The 20,323-nt window shown below is 34.0% G+C and overlaps 2 protein-coding genes across 8 annotated transcripts; both read left to right on the top strand.

Annotated features, from left to right (window-relative positions):
* The first annotated feature begins 1,685 nt into the window (after positions 1 to 1,685).
* dab2 (DAB adaptor protein 2) lies at positions 1,686 to 16,891 on the top strand. 7 transcript variants are annotated; one of them, NM_001327871.1, is made up of 16 exons: positions 1,687 to 1,865; positions 4,530 to 4,662; positions 5,804 to 6,068; positions 6,187 to 6,326; positions 7,892 to 7,990; positions 8,093 to 8,224; positions 8,340 to 8,423; positions 8,558 to 8,578; positions 8,668 to 8,718; positions 8,793 to 8,855; positions 9,580 to 10,203; positions 12,544 to 12,679; positions 13,332 to 13,955; positions 14,040 to 14,251; positions 14,750 to 14,839; positions 16,538 to 16,891. In NM_001327871.1, the coding sequence occupies exons 3-15, from the start codon at positions 5,936 to 5,938 to the stop codon at positions 14,822 to 14,824; spliced, it is 2,394 nt and encodes a 797-aa protein (NP_001314800.1). In that variant the 5' UTR covers positions 1,687 to 1,865; positions 4,530 to 4,662; positions 5,804 to 5,935; the 3' UTR covers positions 14,825 to 14,839; positions 16,538 to 16,891. The 7 variants fall into 7 exon arrangements, with proteins under 7 accessions (XP_005171876.1, XP_021331726.1, NP_001314800.1 ...); XM_073950089.1 differs by lacking the exon at positions 1,687 to 1,865 and adding an exon at positions 3,643 to 3,982 and having other exon boundaries at positions 16,538 to 16,881; XM_005171819.6 differs by lacking the exon at positions 4,530 to 4,662 and having other exon boundaries at positions 1,686 to 1,865; positions 16,538 to 16,881.
* Positions 16,892 to 17,522: 631 nt separating this feature from the next.
* On the top strand, positions 17,523 to 19,345 carry hspb15 (heat shock protein, alpha-crystallin-related, b15). Its single transcript, NM_001098732.2, has 3 exons — positions 17,523 to 17,770; positions 17,997 to 18,060; positions 18,254 to 19,345. Exons 1-3 carry the CDS (start codon positions 17,575 to 17,577, stop codon positions 18,456 to 18,458), a joined length of 465 nt encoding a protein of 154 aa, NP_001092202.2. The 5' UTR covers positions 17,523 to 17,574; the 3' UTR covers positions 18,459 to 19,345.
* The last annotated feature ends 978 nt before the right edge of the window (positions 19,346 to 20,323 follow it).

Raw genomic sequence — 20,323 nt, 5'->3', positions numbered from 1 at the left:
ATTTTTCCTTCACGAAAACGTCTTACTTGTTTTATTTTGGCTGGAACAAAAGCAGTTTTAATTTTTTTAAACACCATTTTAAGGACATAATTATTAGCCCCTTTAAGCTATATTTTGTTTCGATTGTCTACAGAACAAACCACCACTATACAATAGCATGCCTAATTAACCTGCCTAGTTAACTTAATTAACCTAGTCAAGCCTTTAAATGTCACTTTAAGCTGTATAGAAGTGTCTTGAAAAATATCTAGTCAAATATTATTCTCTGTCATCATGGCAAAGATAAAACAAATCAGTTATTAGAAATGAGTTATTAAACTATTGTGTTTACAAATGTGTTGAAAAAAATCTTCTCTCTGTTAAACAGTAATTAAGGAAAAAATAAACAGGGCGGCCAACAATTCAGAGGGGCTAATAATTCTGACTGCAACTGTATATATATATATATATATATATATATATATATAAAATTTTTACCTTGATGAACGGAAAACACACTATAGTGTAGCAATAGTTTATATACTTTAAAAAATCATGGTTGCCTTAAATTTTTAAGCTGAATCAAATTAACCTTATATGAGTCCATTAAACTTATAATCGACTTAAAACAACTTGCGTAACTTATAAAATTAAGTTAGACCATGATTAACTTAGTTTAATAAGTTACAATGAACTAAAAAAAATGCTGTCATGACTAATTGATCATATATTTTCACAGAGTACACTTTAAAACCCCCAAAGTTAAGGTAATTCAAACCATTTATGAAAACCGATTGCAACAAACTATTTAAGTTTAAAAACTAATCCTTATGAGAACTGTGAACTTAATCATTTTAGGAAAATGAAGCAATTTAAAAAAGCTAATTAAAGCAAATTAAAACCTGATAAACGAAGAAAACTCAAATAAACTGAGTACTGTAAAACCCAATAAGTTAAGGCAACTCAAATCGTTTGAGGAAACCAATTGCTACAAACCCTTTGAGTTAAAAAAACTAATCTGAGTACTGTGAACTTACTCCATTTAAGCTGAAGTAATGAGGTATTTAATTAACTCATTACCTTCAACACTGAGTTCAAAACTCTTTTCAAATGAGTATTAACTTTCAGTAAATTTCATTTCGTTAGAAAATGTTGACTGTTGGGTTTTACAGTGCAGCAAAAAAAAAAAAACTTTTAGGACATATTTAAAACAAGAATCTTTTGACATATTAAAACATTTTAAATACCATTTAACAATATTTGACATATTTTTAAATGTCTTTATTTGTGTTTAATAGAAGGTTTACCATAAAGGTTTAAACTACACGATAAAGAGTAGGCTAAAAAGTAAGGTAACTTTAATTTTTGGGTGAAATATCTATTTAATTCCTTTCTCTAATTCAGTTTTGCATGGCCTTTCTTAACCATTTTCTTGCAATTTTTCTTCCTCTTCACCCACTCTGACTCTTAAATGTCAGCAGAGGAGCGAAGGATAGAAAGTTCAATTTGTGGGATTCAGAGTTTCTCAGTGCTTAATGATTTTTTCTAAAATATAGGCTGTATAAACTCTCATTTTAACAAACCTTTTAGGAGACGGTGTCTCGGAACAAATAGGTTTGTGTTCATCAGCCGCTCAAGGTTGCGGTTGTGGGAAATGTACGGGCAGAAATGGGGTTATAAAGGTGGAGTGAAGGTGCGCGATACCTGCGGGAGGCGCTCGAGTCTCTGTCAGTGAGTTTGGTTTGAGGAGGCCGAGGAGCGCCTGTCTCTGCTCAAAAGAGTGCTTTTGGTTTCTCACTCATTCAAACTATCCACGCAGCTCATCTGCACCATCCTGAGTTTGTTATCATTGTTTCAGGCGCGGATTTCAATAATGCACGATTGCGGTAAGCGCAGCATCTGATTTTACTTTTGGCTTTCTGCTATTTGTCTGAATATAAGTTTATCAGTTTGGCGCGTGTTGGTGTATGAATATCCTTATCAACTGAGATAAAAGTAAAAAAGAAAAAAGGTTCGAAGTTTGGTTGTATTTAAATGGACATGGCGTGGTTACAGGTGTTAAGCTTAGCTTGAACTTGGCCACGTGCCATAAAATACCACGGGCATTAAATACAAACATGTGCAAACAATTGTGTGTGTGTGTATATATATAGGCTATTGTTTCCACAGAACAAGTTTTGAATTGTACCACAATTTCCAGTACGTAGTGGTGAAAAACGTGTCAGTAAAAATAATGTTTAACAAGTTATGTTAAGTGTTATGCTTTGCGAAAGGTTGATTATGTATCATTTTTTATTCTGTGCTATTAGTAATGCATTGGGCATTTTGTGCATGGCTAATATGTAACTTTGCTGGTTGTAATAGTGCTGATGTGCGTCAGTTTATGAACACCCTCAACTGTTGCTGAATCCTCTGTTTTTAATGAAACTTATGTGACTTTTGGGTTCATTTAAGTTACTGAACAACCAGGACCACTCGAACAAGTCCTCATCTCAGTATAAACAAGTTGTTATGCGAGGCATTTCACTGAAATCCCTGATGAAAAAAACAAACCCATCGTAAAATAATAATAAAAAACATTTCAGTCTAGTACCATATTTTGTTGATATTTTTTTATATATATTTAAATTCTAATGATCCCTGTGGGTTTCTACTAGAGTTTTTAAAAAATATTTTATTTATTTTATTTGTTTTATTATTTTGGAGTATGGAAAGGGATTATTCTAGATAAAATATTAGGAAGAAATAGTTGAATACAAATTGTTTCTAGATGGTATGTACATCATCAATTTGACAACAGTTGTTTAAATAAATATTCGAAAATAGGGAGGAATATGTTAGATAGGCCAAGTCCTGTTGATTGTTTATTTTTAATGCAGAAACAGTTTTTTTTTTCTTCTTTGACCCTGCAGTGGTGTACCCTTTTTAAATCGAAGACTGAGTCTCACACATTTGAACATCATAAGTGTTTTTTTTTTTCTTTTACATTTTCAATTGGCACTTGAGTGCATTACTTTGCTAATTTGGGTTGGTTTACATATGACCCTGCAGCCTTGTTACATGGGTATAACTTAACAACAGCCAAAAATATATTGTGTGTCAATTCTACATTTTTTTTTTCTTTTATGACAGAAAAAAATCTGATAAAGTATATTGTGTTCCTTAAAATGTACCTGGTGAAAATAAGTTTTTTTTTTTTTTTTTTTTTGTGAAATGCTTTGCTAGAATCTTAATTTGAAACCAATTTAAAAGTGTTTTTTTTTTTTTTTTTACCTGATAGACACATACAGTATTTACGAATATAAATTAATATATCTAGAACTCATCCTGAAGCAAGTGGGCAGTTAAACAATGTATCCAATTTATTTATTTATTTTTTGATTAATCAATGGATGTTTCTAGTGTATGTAATGTCCTAAAATAATTGAGGGATTATGCAACATCTATGAATTGGTAGACATTACATGGACACCCGTTAATTTTTTTTAAAATTCTTTTTAAATACCTGTGCTTTTAATGATAAGCTGTAAGATATTTTAACTCTCTTGATTAGCTGAACAGCTGCAGGAAATGACTGATATTAAGCTGTTTAACTGGTTGTTGCTTGTAAAATATGTGCATTACAACTGGTATGAATATATTGGCCCCAAAGCTGCATGTTAAAAAGTAACTTATACTTCCACTTCACAGCAAAAAGATTTATTAGTCGTGTAAAATGTTATCACTATTATATCATGTCCTCATGTGAGATGGGATGCAGATTTGAACACTTGTAAAGCAGAAAACTTCTCTTTTTTTCACATCTCTTGCTACTCTTGTTTTATGGTTGTCTCATGTTTGACCCTGCACAACCTGCTGTAATGAGTTATCTTACAGCAATTGTGCCACTGTTTTCCGCTCTTGATAATCATAACTCTGCTGATAAACTGTTCATATCTCTGCTTCGGGCTGTCTTTGTCAGCTGTTGAGGGTCATAAAAACATCACCGTTTTACCATATCAAGGTTTACCTCTTTTAAATTTTTCTAGAAGTAATTTTGTTGTTTAGTCAATAACTAGATTTAGCCTATTTCAGATGTTGTTTAATCTTATTTAGGGTATGCGAAATATGTATTTCTACTTGAGAAATACTTTCTACTTTAATATGTTCTTCTACTTAAATTTATTTATTTATCTCCTTGTGCAAGAAACTGATGAGCACGCTGCTGATGGTCTTATGACCAGATAGTACTTTGGGTTAATTATAAAACGTTAACGCTAGATGGCAATTGGCATTCGTTTGGATGTGTCTGCTATTGGAATGAGCCCTTGTATATTTATCTTTCAGCTATTTTCACTGCATTTTGGCATTTGCTGCACTAGTTATGTAAATGCATAAGCTTGTCTACATATGGGTCATTACAAATTCATCTTGGATCAGGAACAGATAATCTGAGTTCATCAGATTTGTTTCCCTCCATAGAAACTGGGAAAAGTAATTCTGCCCCAGGAGAAACACTGATAGATGTTTGGTTAATCTTGAGAATCATGAGATTTGCGATGTGTTTTTAGGGCAGATGAGCTGTTGGAAAAGGATTAACAAGTTTTAATTGCTCAACCTTTGATCAGTCCACCTTTGCTCTTGCTGTCTCGTTCCTCTCTCTGCTGAGAAATACACAACTAAGCGTTGTTTTCTGCTCATAAGGTATGTCTTTCAGACTATTTAATTTCTCTTTCTCTTTTTTTTGTCAAATGATCCTGCTTTGTTTGAATAAGGTGGTTCAATTAGATTTAACTGAAGTCTTTGCAGAAGTTACTTGTTTGTTGGTGTATCTTCTTGAGTGGCGGAACTGATTTTGGTTGGGATGAACAGCCTCGTCCTTGTTCTGAGTAAATGGTGGTTGTGGTGATGATGATGATGATTCTGTGTTTTTTATCATTTCTTATGGTTACAGGATATCGGTTTTGATTTAAATTGCACTTTATTGATTCCATGATGGAAATTTGCTTTTACATTTGGAGATTAGGTGTACTCCTTAAATGAGGGACTATACTTGCAGCCTTGTGAAGATTTTTCCCTTAATGTAATTTTGATTCCTGTATTATATTTCAGGAATGGGAAAACTTATTTGACACTTTTTTGTTTTGTTTTGCCTACTAAGCAGGAAGTGTTTTCCTGCTGACATGGTTTCCTCTTCTTCCTCTGCCCTTTTCACTAGCAGAATCTATAGCTCTATGATTCTAGCTTGCAGTTGTATTTGATGTGCGCATTGAGACTTTCTGAAATGGAACATGTTAATGCATGGTTGTTGGTTTTTTTCTTTTTCAAATCAGCTAAATTGGTTGTATGTGAAAGCAGGGGAAAATTGTTCTTGTGACTGAATACATTTTTAGAAATGCACAGTGTTTTTTTGACATCTGTATCTGCCTGATATTTAAAATTGTTAAATGATTGATCATGGTGTAAGTTGGACACTACAGGTACTTTGTTTTTCTTTTCTTTTTTTTTTGTGTTCTAACAAATTTATTTTTTATACAAGATCTGTTTCCTTGTCTGCGGGTTTATTGATATAAAATCAGCTTACACTTCTACTTTTTTATTTATTTATTTGTTTATTTATTTATTTATTTTTTAATTATCAGGCTCTGACAATCATCACAATCTTGTCCTATATGTCTGTTTTATCTTTCTACTTATTGGCCTACAAATATACAGTGTATTTGTAGTTTGTATTGCAGTGAATGACGCCAATGAAAAATGATTTCTTTCATTTACAATATATATATAATCTAATTTTAGGCTAACTCTGTCTGTCTATTTTTATTTTTTTTTTATCTCCATCCAGGCCCAGCGCTGAGAATGTGTGCTTGCTGAATATCCCACCTGTGTTTCCCCCCCTTCATTTTTGCCTCTGGGCTGCTGTTTCCCCCCCCCTCCCACACTTTTTCTTTCATTTGTCCTGTAACAACCACTCACCATGTCACAGTCACCTGAAGCAGAAACTGTTACTGTGGTACCAGCAGAACCAGCATCGACCACTGAATCAGCATCTGTCACAATAACCACTGCACCCGTGACCAGAACTTCATTCTGGAAAGAAAGGAGAAAAAGTACAGTCTGCCTTCATCTATATCTAGCAATAACTCTGCACAGATTTAAATTTTTATTTTTTTTACTATTAAATGAGTTTGTCTTTTTTTTTTTTTTCCTCCTTTTCTTTCTTCACAGTCCCAGAGAAGACAGACGAGTTCCTCTTGGCCAGATTTCAGGGTGATGGAGTGAGATATAAAGCCAAACTTATTGGTGTGGATGATGTTCAAGATGCAAGAGGGGATAAAATGTGTCAGGATTCCATGATGAAACTGAAGGTACTGCTACAAGATGGCTGCTTGTGGTTTGTTTATTTATTTATTTTTCATGTGGATCTAAAACCACCCCTCTTTCAGTTCAAGTCTATCTCAGAAGTGCTTGAAGAGCATCTAGCACTGCAAGAAGCGGGAGTGGGTGTGGCAGGCAGAGCAGAGGAAAAAAAAAGGGTTTTTGTCAGTGAGTCTCTCTCTATCTCTATCTATCTCTATCTATCTCTCCCTATCTCTATCTCTCTCTCTCTATCTATATATATATATATATATATATATATATATATATATATATATATATATATATATATATATATATATATATATATATATATATATATATGAATATATATATATATATATATATATATATATATATGAATATATATATATATATATGAATGAATGAATGAATGAATGAATGAATGAGCTGGGAAGCTCACTGACAAAAACCCTTTTTTTTTTTTCCTCTGCTCTGCCTGCCACTCCCGCTTCTTGCAGTGCTAGATGCTCGTCATCTCACATTTTGCATCAGATTTTATATATATATATATATATATATATATATATATATATATATATATATATATATATATATATATATATATATATATATATATATATATATATATATACATATATATATACATATATAAATAATCTGATGCTAAATGTGAGATGACGCATGATTTTAGTTTACAAAAGTTAAATTGCAAAGAAATAAACAGTAATTTTAATGCTGTCTCGCAGTTTGGCTGGTCTGGTTTGTCCATATTAGTCTGTCATCGGAGTGCAGTCATGAATAAGTATGAAGCAGGGTCTTCTCATAGGATGGGAAAACTCGCCTATGAATAATAATGAGAAACCAACACGTCATCACTCCACTAGCAATTGTGTGCTACATCACTGATTTTTATCCCACCCCAAAAATGTTTTAAAATTCACAAGATGAAATTGGCACACACATCTGTTAATCTCAAAAGTACTTGAGGTTTTTTTTTTAACCTTTAAAGATGTGCAATATTGAGGGTAAATGTGTTTCTGTTGAGGTTTTTGACAATAATTAAACTTTTTTTAATTATTTTTTTTTATTTATGCTAGTAACTCCCTTTTCTGGTTTAGGCTTATCAAGGACAAACGGGGACTAATACAAATCCCAGATTTAATGTATGACAATAATCGTCTTTAGACACTTAGCAAGTGAGTCTTTTAATGAATTTAATAATTGAATCATTGACTCATTCACAGATTCATTTACACAATGACAAAAATGGTTGCTCTTGGTTTTTATTTTCATTGCAGAAGTTAAAAAAAAAAAAGCTAAAATATATATTTTGTTTGTCTTAATTTAAAGTCACAATACAGATTTATACCATGACTCTTGCTGCATTCTAACATGCATTGCATTACTTTGTGAGAATTAAATCCCAATTTTAAATAAAACTGATGTAAGTTTACAATTTTGTCTTTTTATAGAGACATGACTATGCCGTTATTATTATTTTATCATAATTATTGTTGGTTAATTGTACAGTTTTTTTTTTTTTTTTTTTTTTTTTTTTTTTTGTGTGCAGGGCATGGCAATAGCTGCTCGTTCTCAAGGCAAGCACAAGCAAAGAATATGGATAAACATCTCTTTAACAGGAATCAAAATTGTTGATGAGAAAACTGGGGTGAGCGGTTCCAGAGACTTTTCAGTAAATCTAAAAGTCAGAACTGAATTTTTTTAGAAAGCTCTTTGTCATCATGCTCTGTGCATATCATCTCTCTGTCAGGTGATTGAGCATGAACATGTGGTGAATAAGATCTCCTTCATTGCTCGTGATGTCACTGATAACCGGGCATTTGGCTATGTCTGTGGAGCAGAGGGCCAGCATCAGTTTTTTGCTATTAAAACAGCTCAGCAGGTTAGTCTATCGAATGGGAAAATATCAATGAATACAGATTTGACGATTGGATGTGATGGATTATGCAAAACGTGGAAGAACACTTGATTATCTTCGCACAATTTGTCTCTTGCAGGCTGAGCCTCTAGTCATTGATTTGAAGGATCTGTTTCAGTTGATCTTTAATATGAAGAAGAAAGAGCAGGAGGCTGGACAAAAGGTGATGTGCATATAATATTTATGATAAAAGCTAAAGTAACTTTTAGATAATGTTATAAATTTTTGCTTTTAAAAAATAAAGCAATATTGTTCTGAAAAATGTTGTTTTATTGACACACATTTACTGTTTTTCAGGGTGAAGGAAATGGCACTGAGGTGGGTGTGAACACTGTGTACAGTATTAGAGCAGTATTTATTTTAACGTGGTCTTTCATGTGTTATTTGTCTTTATGTTCTGATATTAGAATGGTGGCGATGCTTTACTCGCTGTGGATGGAAATGAAAACCCTGTAAAAGTAAGTGCTTCATGGAAAATTACATTGACTATATTCCACAGAAATTGACTTGGATGACTTTTGTGTGTTCTCAGAGTGTAGAGCAGATGAACCTGTTTGGTGATATGTCCACTCCACCTGACATTCATTCTCCTACGGTAATGACCCTACAGTGTACAAGCTTGCGATGTTTATGGAACACATTTAATAAACTTTAAACATTCTCAGGTTTTAGAGTGGGGTGAACTAAGATTGAGACATTCGTAGCATGATTTCTTGTCATGTTTGTTTCTTTGCATATTCCAAATATAGTTTATTTATTACACTTTAACAAAGGCCATTCAACAGTCCTTGATTCAAGGGACTCGAGCATTTTTAGTGCCTGTTTTTAACATGAGTTAAAAGCTCATTGGCAGGTTTTATTTTTCGGAAGGTCCTATTGGCCAGCAGATGGCTCCCAAACACAAAAAATAAGGAAGAGTACACTTCAATTGCATTGTGTTAGAGTGTGGCTCAAAGATGATACGTCCTGTTTTGGTGTTGAATTACTATTAAAAAAGACTTAAAATGCAAGTAAAAGCATTCACATTTCTAGTAACTTATTCAACTTATTAGTCTTTAGTGGTTTGAAGGAGAGGGTCATTGCAGTCGTCTAGAAATCATGGTAATATGGTACTTTTTTTGTTTTTGCTAATAAAAAAATAAAGACATTTTAATATGGGGTAAAAATGAATAAAGCTGTTGTATGCTTTTAATGTTTGAATCTTTCATCTCATATTACGGATGCTGTATGATTGTACAATCAGAAATTGTTCATTCTAGCCAATTTGTTTTTTCAGTTTCACAGAATCTACCTATTTTTCTTTCTCTCTCTTAAACCAGCCTGACAGTGTTCTGCTGCTTGAGTTATCCGATTTGTTTGATGGCAATCAAGTAAATCAAGACAATCCTTTCATCACAAACCCATCTCCCCTCTGCAATAAACCATTTGACAAATCGGCTTCATCCACATCAGATCTTTTCCCAACTCTGAGTTCAGATCCCTTCAGCGACGATCCCTTTTCTCCCTTGAATGATCAATCAGATTCTGTGTTTTCCTCCAATAACGAGTCAGATTTTTCTAGTTTTCTTCTGAACGGGCCAGACTCAAGTGAAGACCCCTCTCCAAAAAGTCAACAGTTCAATAAACTGTTTGATTCTCAGTTATCAAACGAGAGTCCAAATAATCAAGTACAGCAGCTACCGATAAGTGATCTGAATGGTGGCACCAATTCCATCTTTAGTCAGAATCCTTTTTTGAGCATCTCATTGAACAACCCACCCATCGTAAATGGGTTATACAGCTCAGATCCTCCTGTCCTCCAAGCTCCTCTGTGTAATGGATCCAATAAGCAATTGGCATTGTTCCAAACCAACCCCTCAACTACTGTTCAAAACGGAGGTTTGACAGCCCTCTGCCCTCCACCTCAAAACCTAAAGCCTAGATGTGCACGGAGGAGAGAGAAGGTGAACGTTTGATTAAGAGAAACTTAGTGAGGTCTCATTCTGGGGTGCATTTCCCAAAACCATCGTTAGTCAACTAAGGTTGCAAGTTCCGTCGTTACAAACATAGTTTGTTGGTTTTGCCGTTTCCCAAGTCTGTTGCTCCAACAAACCTTTGCAAACTGCGTCGCAAACTTGAGCATTCTCAACTATACCTCTGGAGCTGTAGTTCGAAACCTAGTTCCTGGCTGTGTTCTATTCCCACTTATGCCCCCTATGACCTATTCATTTAGAACACTAACATTCAAAGTTATCCAAAGCATCAAGGTCCTCTCTCTTAGGTGTAATTTGCTTTTCAAACTATTTTTACAGTTCAGTTTTACCTATCTTGATGTTTACAATTGTGCTCATTCACAGTTCACTTTGAAAACATTGATAGAATTTTAAACACGGCCTCATGGCGAAAGCTGTAAGTGACCTATTTAAAAGCAGAATGTTACCTCTCCAAAGCTTGTGAAAACAAAAAGCATACGTTAATTCTTTTAATAATAATTATTCCTTACATTTATATTGCGCTTTTCTGGGCACTCAAAGCGCTTTACACACAATGAGGGGGATCTCCTCATCCACCACCAGTGTGCAGCATCCACCTGGATGACGCGACGGCAGCCATTTTGCGCCAGACCGCACACCACACACCAGCTGATTGGTGGAGATTTATAATAGGTTATTTATAGTAGGTTATTTATTAAGTATCTGTTCTGTACATGACATGGGCCTGCTGGTTAGAACCTTCTGCTGTGGTTTACAAGTGTCAAATTGTAAAAGTAGACCTTTAAAAAAATAAATAAACAATATCCTACATAATAATAATAATAATAATAATAATTAAGAGTTATAAAGGTATGTTTTTTTATTTCTAATACACAATTATTAAATTTCATTTCTTGTTAAATCGCCTAATTTATGAATTTATTTATATAATTTATATATGATATTAGAATACGTGTTTGCTTTTGTAAGTGATTTTATGTTTTAGAATATATGTCATTGTCAATAACATTTGTGAAGGAATCATAGGCCCTATATGTGCCATATATTTTAATTAATATGGAAAGCGAGTGATGTTTACCAAATCTATTATTGGATTTTATTTTAAATTATTTAAAATTTGCACAAAGAAACTAAAGGGTTCTTCTCTAAAGAAGTTACTCCACCCAGTTTAGAGCGTCTTTATGGGCGTTTTACGGTATAACTAACGTGGTTCAAGCGATGGATCTGCGACAGAGAAACTGCGTTTTGGTAAACACTAGTCACTACATCGTTCTTTTCCCAAATGATGCATCGTACCATGATAGTTCAGCTGGGCGTTACATCGTTGTTTGGGAAATGCACCCCTGCACGACTGCACATCCAAATGCAGAGAGAGACTAAAAGGACTGAAGTTTAAAAAATCAGGATATTCTATGTTCCTCCTGTGTCTGTGCAGTGAGGCTTGACAAAGAATGCGTTGATTAGGCATGAGCTGGTATAGGTTTCTGAAGGTATGATAACTTTTGGATAAAAAGATCACTGTTTCATAGTATTGTGATTACTGCTCTAAAATATATTCTTTTAAATGTCGGTTAAAAAAAAATCAAAAGCTTTGTTTTCCCATTTAAACACCTATTTTAGGAAAAAGTTATACAATTTTGGAGCAGTAAACGTGTCTTCTGCTCTCTTTAGTTTAAAAAACAGATTTCTTTACAACACATTAAAAACCTTTCATATACCTGAGGACCGGTATTACAGAAAATTTTCGCAGTTTTAAAACCTTGACTTTTTCCAAACCGCGGTAAACCTTGAAACTAGTCATCTCATGCCTAGTGTCGATTTAATGATTTTTCCTAAAGTCCTTGTAGTCTGTCTCCTAGAACACTGGAATTATGGTTTTGGCAAAGGTGTGCAGCTTTTTTTTTTTTTTTTTTTTCTTCTTCAGAGACACGTGGTGAAATAGGGATTTAAATTGCCACAACCTGTTGAGTGACATGACATTGTTGTCCTTGTATAGTGAGTTGACTAAGTTTTATGCTCTAAACTAATCTGAATTCACTGATTCCAAAGATCTTTTTCTTAATTTTGGTTGTGCGCAGCAATGTCATGGCAAATATTAGTATTAAGATTAGCTGTATTTTCATTTCATGAGCTATTTAGAAGGGCATCTATATATTTTTATGTATTTTATTTATATATTGTTATTATAATTTTATTTTTTCCCTTCAGTTGAAATGTGTGGTGTAAGTACTAGATATAGCTATAGTTGTGGGCTCTTAAGTATTGTCTAATTTATCTTAAAGTATTAAAATGATCAATGTGTATCTGCAGTCACCAGGAAATGACCTGTTTGGATCTGGACTGTTTGCTCCACCTGCCCAAAATGAGTCTCAGGCATCAAATCAGAACGCCTCCATTCCAGCAGACCTGTTCAACTCCACACCATCCTCCACCATCAATGCTTTTGGTATAATGCAATTTATTATCATTATACTCTAGCATGTGAGAAACTATTTCAAAATTTGTTTAAATATTGTTGTTTTTAGAAGCAGAATGAAAATGTTTTTATTTTTATTTTATTTTTTTATTAATTTCTTTATTACATTCCCCACATAGCAAAGGCCAAAAGTGATGTTTGCAGGGGAAACCATTAGCTTTCAAAAGCCAGTCAGATCAAAACAATCAAATCTATGAATATGAGTAAAATCAAATTTGAAGGAGCAAAACATGAAATTAGTTTTTTTAATGACATTTATTTGGCAATTTTGGCAACATATTAGCTTTTAAATCAAATTAAAAATCTAATTTACTGGAAATAAAGCGTTCTTTTGTTCTCCTTTGTATATATGATTAGCAGCCGTTCTCTATGCAGAGACATAATAAATGAATGCAATTATAACATTTAAAGTGTGGAACACATGTCAAAGTTTTATACCTTTCGAACTCATTTATGCAATGTAATTAGCAAATCTATATCCACACAATGTTTTAAATCAAGTTCAAAGATGTAAAATTTCCCCCTGATTTCTGTCACTACGTTACTCCTTTTGTCCCACTTTCCCCCCCCCCCCCCTAAACATTAACTGTTTTTCGTATTTTAATATTTTCATAATTTGTAGGGTCCATGTCTCTTGGCCATGCTCCTGGGACAGCTCCAGTCTCTTGGGGTCAGACACCCACAATGTTCCCCCCTCAGGCCGGTGTTCAGGTAACAATTCCAGGACCTCCAAGACCTTTTCCTCAGCCGTCTGCCTTTGGAGGCCTGTCTGCACCTGCATGGGGGCAGCAAGGAGCTTCGCCTTTCGGTCCACCAGCTGGCACACAAGCCTGGGGTCAACCGGGAGCCGCAGCACCTGTTGGGACGTGGCCTGCTCCTGGTCCTGTGGCTAGTCCTTTCCAACCAAACCAGTTTGCTCCCATGATGCCTCCCAATGCCATGATGGGAATGCAGCAGGGTGCAGTAGCTCCTCCTCGCCCTCCACCCCGTCCTCCAGTGAAAGAAGAGCCCCCAGTGGTCAAAAGTGCCTTTACAGCTTTGGACCCCCTCGGGGAGAAGGAGAGTAAATCTGGAAAAGACATGTTCAAAAATTTCCAGATGGTTAAACCCCAGAAACCTGAACCAGGGCCTGATCCAAACACCAATGGCTCATTTGATCAGTACTTTTCCAACAAGGTTGGCTTGGCTCAAGATGCAGCAGATCATGATGACTTTGAAATAAACCAAATCTCAGCTAACTCCAATGGTATACATTTAATAATCATCAGCTAATTAAAATGAGGTGCTTGTTTGGTTATCATTTGATAATTGCAGTTGCTCTTATGTTTAGGGACTTCCAAACCTGCTTCTCAGCTGATCCCTACTATGGATGCAATACCTCAGGCAGCAGGTTTGATCCCAGCTCCAGCCACAGGGCTTTTGGATGTGGCCTTCTCCTCAAATCCAGTCCCTGCACCCACAAACCCAGCTCCTGCAGCAGGCACAGATCTTTTTGATGACACTTTTGGAGTGAACCCATTTGGGGCACCACTCATGAACACAGTATGTACATTTGAGTTCGGACGTTTCATAGAGTTGCTGTGTATTACTGTTGTACTGTGTAGCCATGGGCCGGTATAAGATTCTGATGGTATGATAACCATCATGGTACTGTGATTACTGCTCTAAAATATAATTGTCTGGGTAAAAACAATATATTTTGTTTTAAGAAACATTTTAAAGTATTTTGGAGCGTTAAACATGTCAGGCTAGATAATTCAAATGAATCATTGACTTCTGCTGTCTTCATTAGTTTCAAAAACACAGATTTCATTACAATTTAAAAACACATCTTTGGATATCTTTACTGCTGGAGATACTGTTGTACTAAAAAAAATAAATAAATAAACCTGTAAACCTTAAGCCCTGCTCACACTGTGAAATTTCAGCGTCAATTTTGTCATGCGAGACAAATTCGGGAAATCTTAAAAGAGTCAGTTTTTGTGATTACATGTTTAATCAGGTTTTGTGTGTTAATTTCATTGTGCTTTTATATTATAGAGCACTCCGGCCACTCAGAATGCTGCTCTTGCAGATGCTTTTGGAGACCCGTTTGGGGGAAATCCCTTTGCCTGAAAGTTACCACTGCTGGTGAGAATCTGAATACATTCTTATTGTTAATTTGTTTATGTACAGTTTTAGATTATAAAAATTGGATTGATTTAGTTTAATCTATTATTATTATTATTATTATTATTATTATTATTATTAAAAAATCCATAGCTTTCATAGTTCAGTTCCAACATCTATTTTTAATCTGCCCGCAGCATGTTAAGAAAAATTCAGTCTTTTTAAATCTTAGAAAAGGATGAACTTTTTTTTTTTTTTTTTTTCAGCCTCTGGCACATCATCAAAAAACACTTCACCCATGCATTGCATTCAGGTGTTATTTGGGGATTTGCATCATTTTATATTCACTGAAAGAGCAATATGGAAGTTTGATTCTCACTCAACATATTTCTCTTTGATTACATTCAATCATGCATTATATAATGACTTTTTTTTTTTCAGTACGATACATGGGAATTATATATATTCAGACAAGGAGTTGCTTTTGAGTTCTGAAGCTTGCAGTATTTATTTGTATATCAAAGAACATGCTAATGAAATGTCAATTCAGCTATATGTTAGGGTTAAATATAGGTAGAAATATAATTTAAAAAAATTATATTGCAGAAATCAACCTCAGTTCTGATCAAAACTACTAAATTGTTAAATTACAGGATTTTAACTGTTTAATTGCCAAGTTGGTGAAAAAAAAAAACACACACAAAATGACTTATTTCCAATATAAAAAGTAATTGTGGACTGGATTTTTTTTAACCTTTTGTCACAGTCTTGGACATGTGAAAGATTTATAAGAACATTTCCTTTGATGTATTGTTAGATTTTTCACTTTCTTTTTCCCTCCCTAAATTTACAGTCAGTGGCTGTTTTTGCCCCATTTGCTTCCATAATAACCATATTTGTGCGCAGTCTTTGTTTTTGTTTACTCCATTTCTGAGAGCTGCATGCATGTTTTGACTTAATGACATCAAGGGAAGTGCACAAAGGTCACTGCCACACATTCAGATACATACACACTTTAATTTTCTGTTATACTTCATAAAATATCTAGAAACTAAGCTTTTTTTTTTTTTTTTGCACAAGCCTAAAGGGTGCTACCGGATAATCAGCAGTCAAAATTACTAATTTTACATCTTCCCAACAGGAAAAACCATCAAAAATCAGAAATGCATCATTATATGGTGTCATTGTTTTGTAATCAAAAAACGCCGTTATAATGAAAGTCAATGGAGAAAAACAGCCACCAACAGTAAATTAGGGAGGAAAAATTAAAATCAAAGTCAATGTTGTCTTGGTTGTCACCAAGACAGGGATAAAAGCTTAAATCCAGTCCACAATTACTTTTTTATATTGAAAATACGTCATTTTGTTCTTTTACCAAATCAATGACTTGATTTATGAATTTGGCAATTAATAATGACAGCATTTTAACTCTTTAGGTAGTTTTGATTCAGAACTGAGGTGAACAGATTTTCGCAAAAAAAAAAAAAAATTTGTAAAATATATTAATCTGATGCATTAATGTGTTGTAGTAAATTTGGCTCGAGTTTATTTTTTTTTATTTAAAGATTTTCAAAATAAGATTTATCTAAAATAATTTTGCTAGCTAAAACGCAAAAAAAGCTATGGCCGAATTGACTCAATCACCCCAGAGTGGATCCCCAACAGTACATGAGGTTTATTATAAAATCTAAATTAATTAGGTGTTGTATTTTATTTCAGTACACTCCTGCTGACCCAGAGCTGCTGAGCGAGAGGGCCACACAAGCACTGCAGCGTTCTACTACTTGGAAAAGCACTGTTTAGAAAACTCTTGTATTCTGTGCTCTGCTGTTCTCATTCACACTGTATATCTCCTGTAGTCTATTTCTGTGCCTTTCTCACTGATCAACCCCAAGTCACATGTGAAATGAGCTGCACAGTGAAGTAGCTGATGTAGGGTTGTAATTGAAGGAAAGTAAAAAAAAAAAAAAATTCATGTTAATGGACATGATTTTCCTCTATGCAAGTATTCCTGTGCATTCATAATTAAGTAAAATGCTTAATCCTAATTATTCATTAAAAAAGACAAATCTAGCGCTGTTTGGGTTTATTTTTTGTTGTCTTTTGCTCTTAATTTATAATCGGGTACAAAAATAATTGGTGTTGCGCATGTAGTTGTAAATGTTGTTTACAAGACTGAGGGATTCTCTAGAGCTGAGATAGAAGCTGTGAGTACATGCTGTTGTGCAACAAAGTTCATCACCATGGGAAAGAAAAGTACTGAGATGTGACCAGAATACAGAGGCCTCTGTTATTGCCAGTGCACCTATTGTCATGCGCCAAGAATTTGCCATTAACCCTCCACTTCTATTAATACAAACAGGATGGCATCATTCTGTGCAAGTCAAATTGTAACACTGGAGTGAAAGCCTTTTTGTTGACGTTTGGGGCTGGATAACTGTATAATCTGGGATGAGGTTTTAATAGACAAGGAGAGTATAAAAGAAGTCAGTGGCAACTTCCTGTAGATTTTTCATAAGTCTGGGTAATTGTTACTGTCTTGGCATCAGGTATTAAGACCAAAACAGAGTATTTTTCTTTAAAACATGTCTCGTCCTTTGTTTTATCGAAATGGTTGCTGGGACCCTCTTCACGAGCAGCCACAAAAGACTCTTTTCAGCGAAAACGGCAACCTCCCCCATTTTCTTGAACCTGATGAGGTTAGCTGGATAGAATCAGCCAGGAAGAGACTAGGGACATCAAGTTGGCCAGGATCGATGCCTTTTCCTCTCTTCAGCTCATTGTGCAAGGAGATTCCATCTAAACCATGTTCTGGATCTGAAGGACACGTTTCTGATGCTGTGTGTGAACAAATGATAGGAGAGCAAGACTGGAAAGTTTGTCTAGATGTCGGTCCTTTTTCTCCAGAAGAGATAAGCGTCAAAACCAGGGACGGATACTTGGAAATAACAGGTATGTGATGGATATAAATGTTGTCGGAGGAATCTTTGAGGCATGTATTTGTTTATTAAAAAAAAAATAATAATATATATATATATATATATATATATATATATATATATATATATATATATATATATATATATATATATATATATATATATATATATATATATATATATATATATCCCAAGGATTTCAGTGGCATGTTTGTTAAGTTAACATTTTTCTTTTACAGGTAATCACGAGGAAAGACAGGAAAATCACAGGCTGATCTCAAGAAGCTTTGCAAGAAAATACAAGTAAGCCTGTCGGTCTCTACATGTAGTATGTCCTGTATATAAAAAAAGTAATTTAAATAAGTTCTGTCTAAAACTCAACAGAAATGTTTTTTTTTTTTTTTATTATTTTATTTATTTTTACTCAAAACATTTGCATAAATTATAGTTCTTCAGGCTGTTGCTCCAATCACTTTTTTCTTGTGTAATTTATTAGGCTTCCGGCTGACTTAGACCTAAAACAGATCAGCTCCATGCTGTCTCCAGATGGTGTTCTCTCAGTTGAAGCTCCATTAACGGGCTCTAATATCAGTTTCCCAGGAGAGATTGTCATCCCTATTCACATGATGGACAAACGGTTACCTGCAAAAACGGATGAACTATGCCTCACCAGTAACCAGAGACATTCAGACTCTCAGTAGTTACTGGGTAAACATAATCAGTTTAACAAATTGTCACCTTGGAATTACAAGGTTCTGTCTGCGTTCTGAATGATTTTGAGCTACAACGTTTTTGCATTTAATAGCAAACTGTGTGTGTGTAACATTATAATTATTATTATGTTTTTTTTGTTGTAAACGACTTGTATAAAAATGCCATAATGTAAGTTGTCATTTAATAAGAATGTCAATAATTATTTTGACACATCAGATAGAATCTTAATTCTAAGGTGACTAAATGTACAGCTTCTTATGTACAGATCACTTCAAAGTTGTTAATAGGTATTAGTAAAATGTAAAAGATCTCAAAATATGAATCTACTAATTTTGCATTTTTACAGACCATGAAAATGAGTCATTATTAAAGAGTCTGTTTAAGACCTTGAGTTTTCAGCATTCCTTTTTGAAGATACATTTTTATCTGTTAAAATTCAACAAATGACAATTAATGGCAAATCTAAAAAACAACTTTGAGGCGATCTTTAGAAGCATTTGTTAATACTGGCTTTGAAAGAGAATAATTATCATTATAAAAATAACAGGCATTACTAACCAATGGTAATAGGCAAAATTTATGGGGTTTGCTATTTTGTTTTAAGACTTATGAATAATGCACTTCTTGCTGTTTATGTATAAAAATATCTCAAAGATGATCATGCCTATGTAACCAGTACTGACGGTCTAAAAAAAGAAAAGGGAGAACTTTTCCTAGATTCTCATGCTAGAACGATATATATTTAGTTAAGGCATCAAATTGGAGCTTGTGTTGTATAAGGCCGGGACCATCTTTTTGTTTAAGCAAAACTGTTTTAATGAATTTGTTACTTACAGTCTTGTAAATTATAATAAACCAGAACTGTTTTGAGAAATTGTGAGAGGATCACATTAATTTACCTAATTACTGTTCATGTAGCCTGGTAAAGTTTCTGTTCACATCCTGTAGATGGTGCTGGTATTTAAAGCATGCAGCTGACAACAGGGTTTCTGTGTTCGTTCTGCTCGTGTTGCAGATCAATGACACGCTTCTGAAACCCAAAGCCTTCCTTTTAGTTTCCTTCTTTGGATGATCAGATGTATAGAGGCAGGTTTCTCCTTACCCGCACAGTTGTACCTTTACTATTTTCATACATGTTCCACAGCTTTCATCACATTACTCTGTAGTCATCAAACGATATATCTGTTACCCTATGCTTGTAGGCGGTGATGGGCAAAAATACATTGAAATGTATTTTAAAATAAAATACCAAATAACTCAAATTTACATGTTTCAAGATAAACTACAAATTACAGCAGCCACTAAATATCAAAATAAAATATTCTATTTTGGAAATACTACAGAATACCTACTTTTACAAGAAAGAATGACATTTCCTTGCAAACCTTCCATAAATAGGATATCTGATTAGTCTCTTCCTAAACCCTAAACTGACTCCATCTTTGACAGCAATAGCATTTCTCTGAGCAAATTTGATTAGCTAATCTGCCAGCTCATTCACCTCTAACTTGTTTCTCTTTCATTTTAGGATACATTTTGTACAATTTTTAATACAGAAAGTCCTGACTTCAAGAGGTATAATCATTGTAAAAACCATGAAATGTAGATATAGAGTTGGAATATAGCACTATATCTCTTTGTTTCCATCCATTGTGTGGCTGGTAAAGTTGCCGCAATTTCTTAACTCTTATAGTTTATAAGGGTGATGTGTGAAAAGGTTTAAAAAAAAAAATAATTTCTCACTTTTTTGGTAATCTAGTTTATTGCCATTTGAAAACTATTAAAATGTCCAGTTTTAATAATTTTCATAAATAGGGTTTTTTTTTTTTTTTTTTTTTTGCAGTTGTACTCT

This window comes from Danio rerio, chromosome 5, assembly GCF_049306965.1.
Source record: "Danio rerio strain Tuebingen ecotype United States chromosome 5, GRCz12tu, whole genome shotgun sequence".
NCBI lineage: Eukaryota > Metazoa > Chordata > Actinopteri > Cypriniformes > Danionidae > Danio > Danio rerio.
Note: the sequence above shows the minus strand (reverse complement) of the source record. Positions and strands in the feature narration are given on the sequence as shown.

Coding starts and splice junctions, on each gene's coding strand:
- hspb15 (NM_001098732.2), top strand. CDS start 17,575: ATGCCTTTTCCTCTCTTCAGCTCATTGTGCAAGGAGATTCCATCTAAA. Junction 17,771..17,996: donor CGGATACTTGGAAATAACAG/GTATGTGATGGA, acceptor TTTCTTTTACAG/GTAATCACGAGGAAAGACAG. Junction 18,061..18,253: donor AGCTTTGCAAGAAAATACAA/GTAAGCCTGTCG, acceptor GTAATTTATTAG/GCTTCCGGCTGACTTAGACC.
- dab2 (NM_001327871.1), top strand. CDS start 5,936: ATGTCACAGTCACCTGAAGCAGAAACTGTTACTGTGGTACCAGCAGAA. Junction 6,069..6,186: donor CTGGAAAGAAAGGAGAAAAA/GTACAGTCTGCC, acceptor CTTTCTTCACAG/TCCCAGAGAAGACAGACGAG. Junction 8,719..8,792: donor GAAATGAAAACCCTGTAAAA/GTAAGTGCTTCA, acceptor GTGTGTTCTCAG/AGTGTAGAGCAGATGAACCT.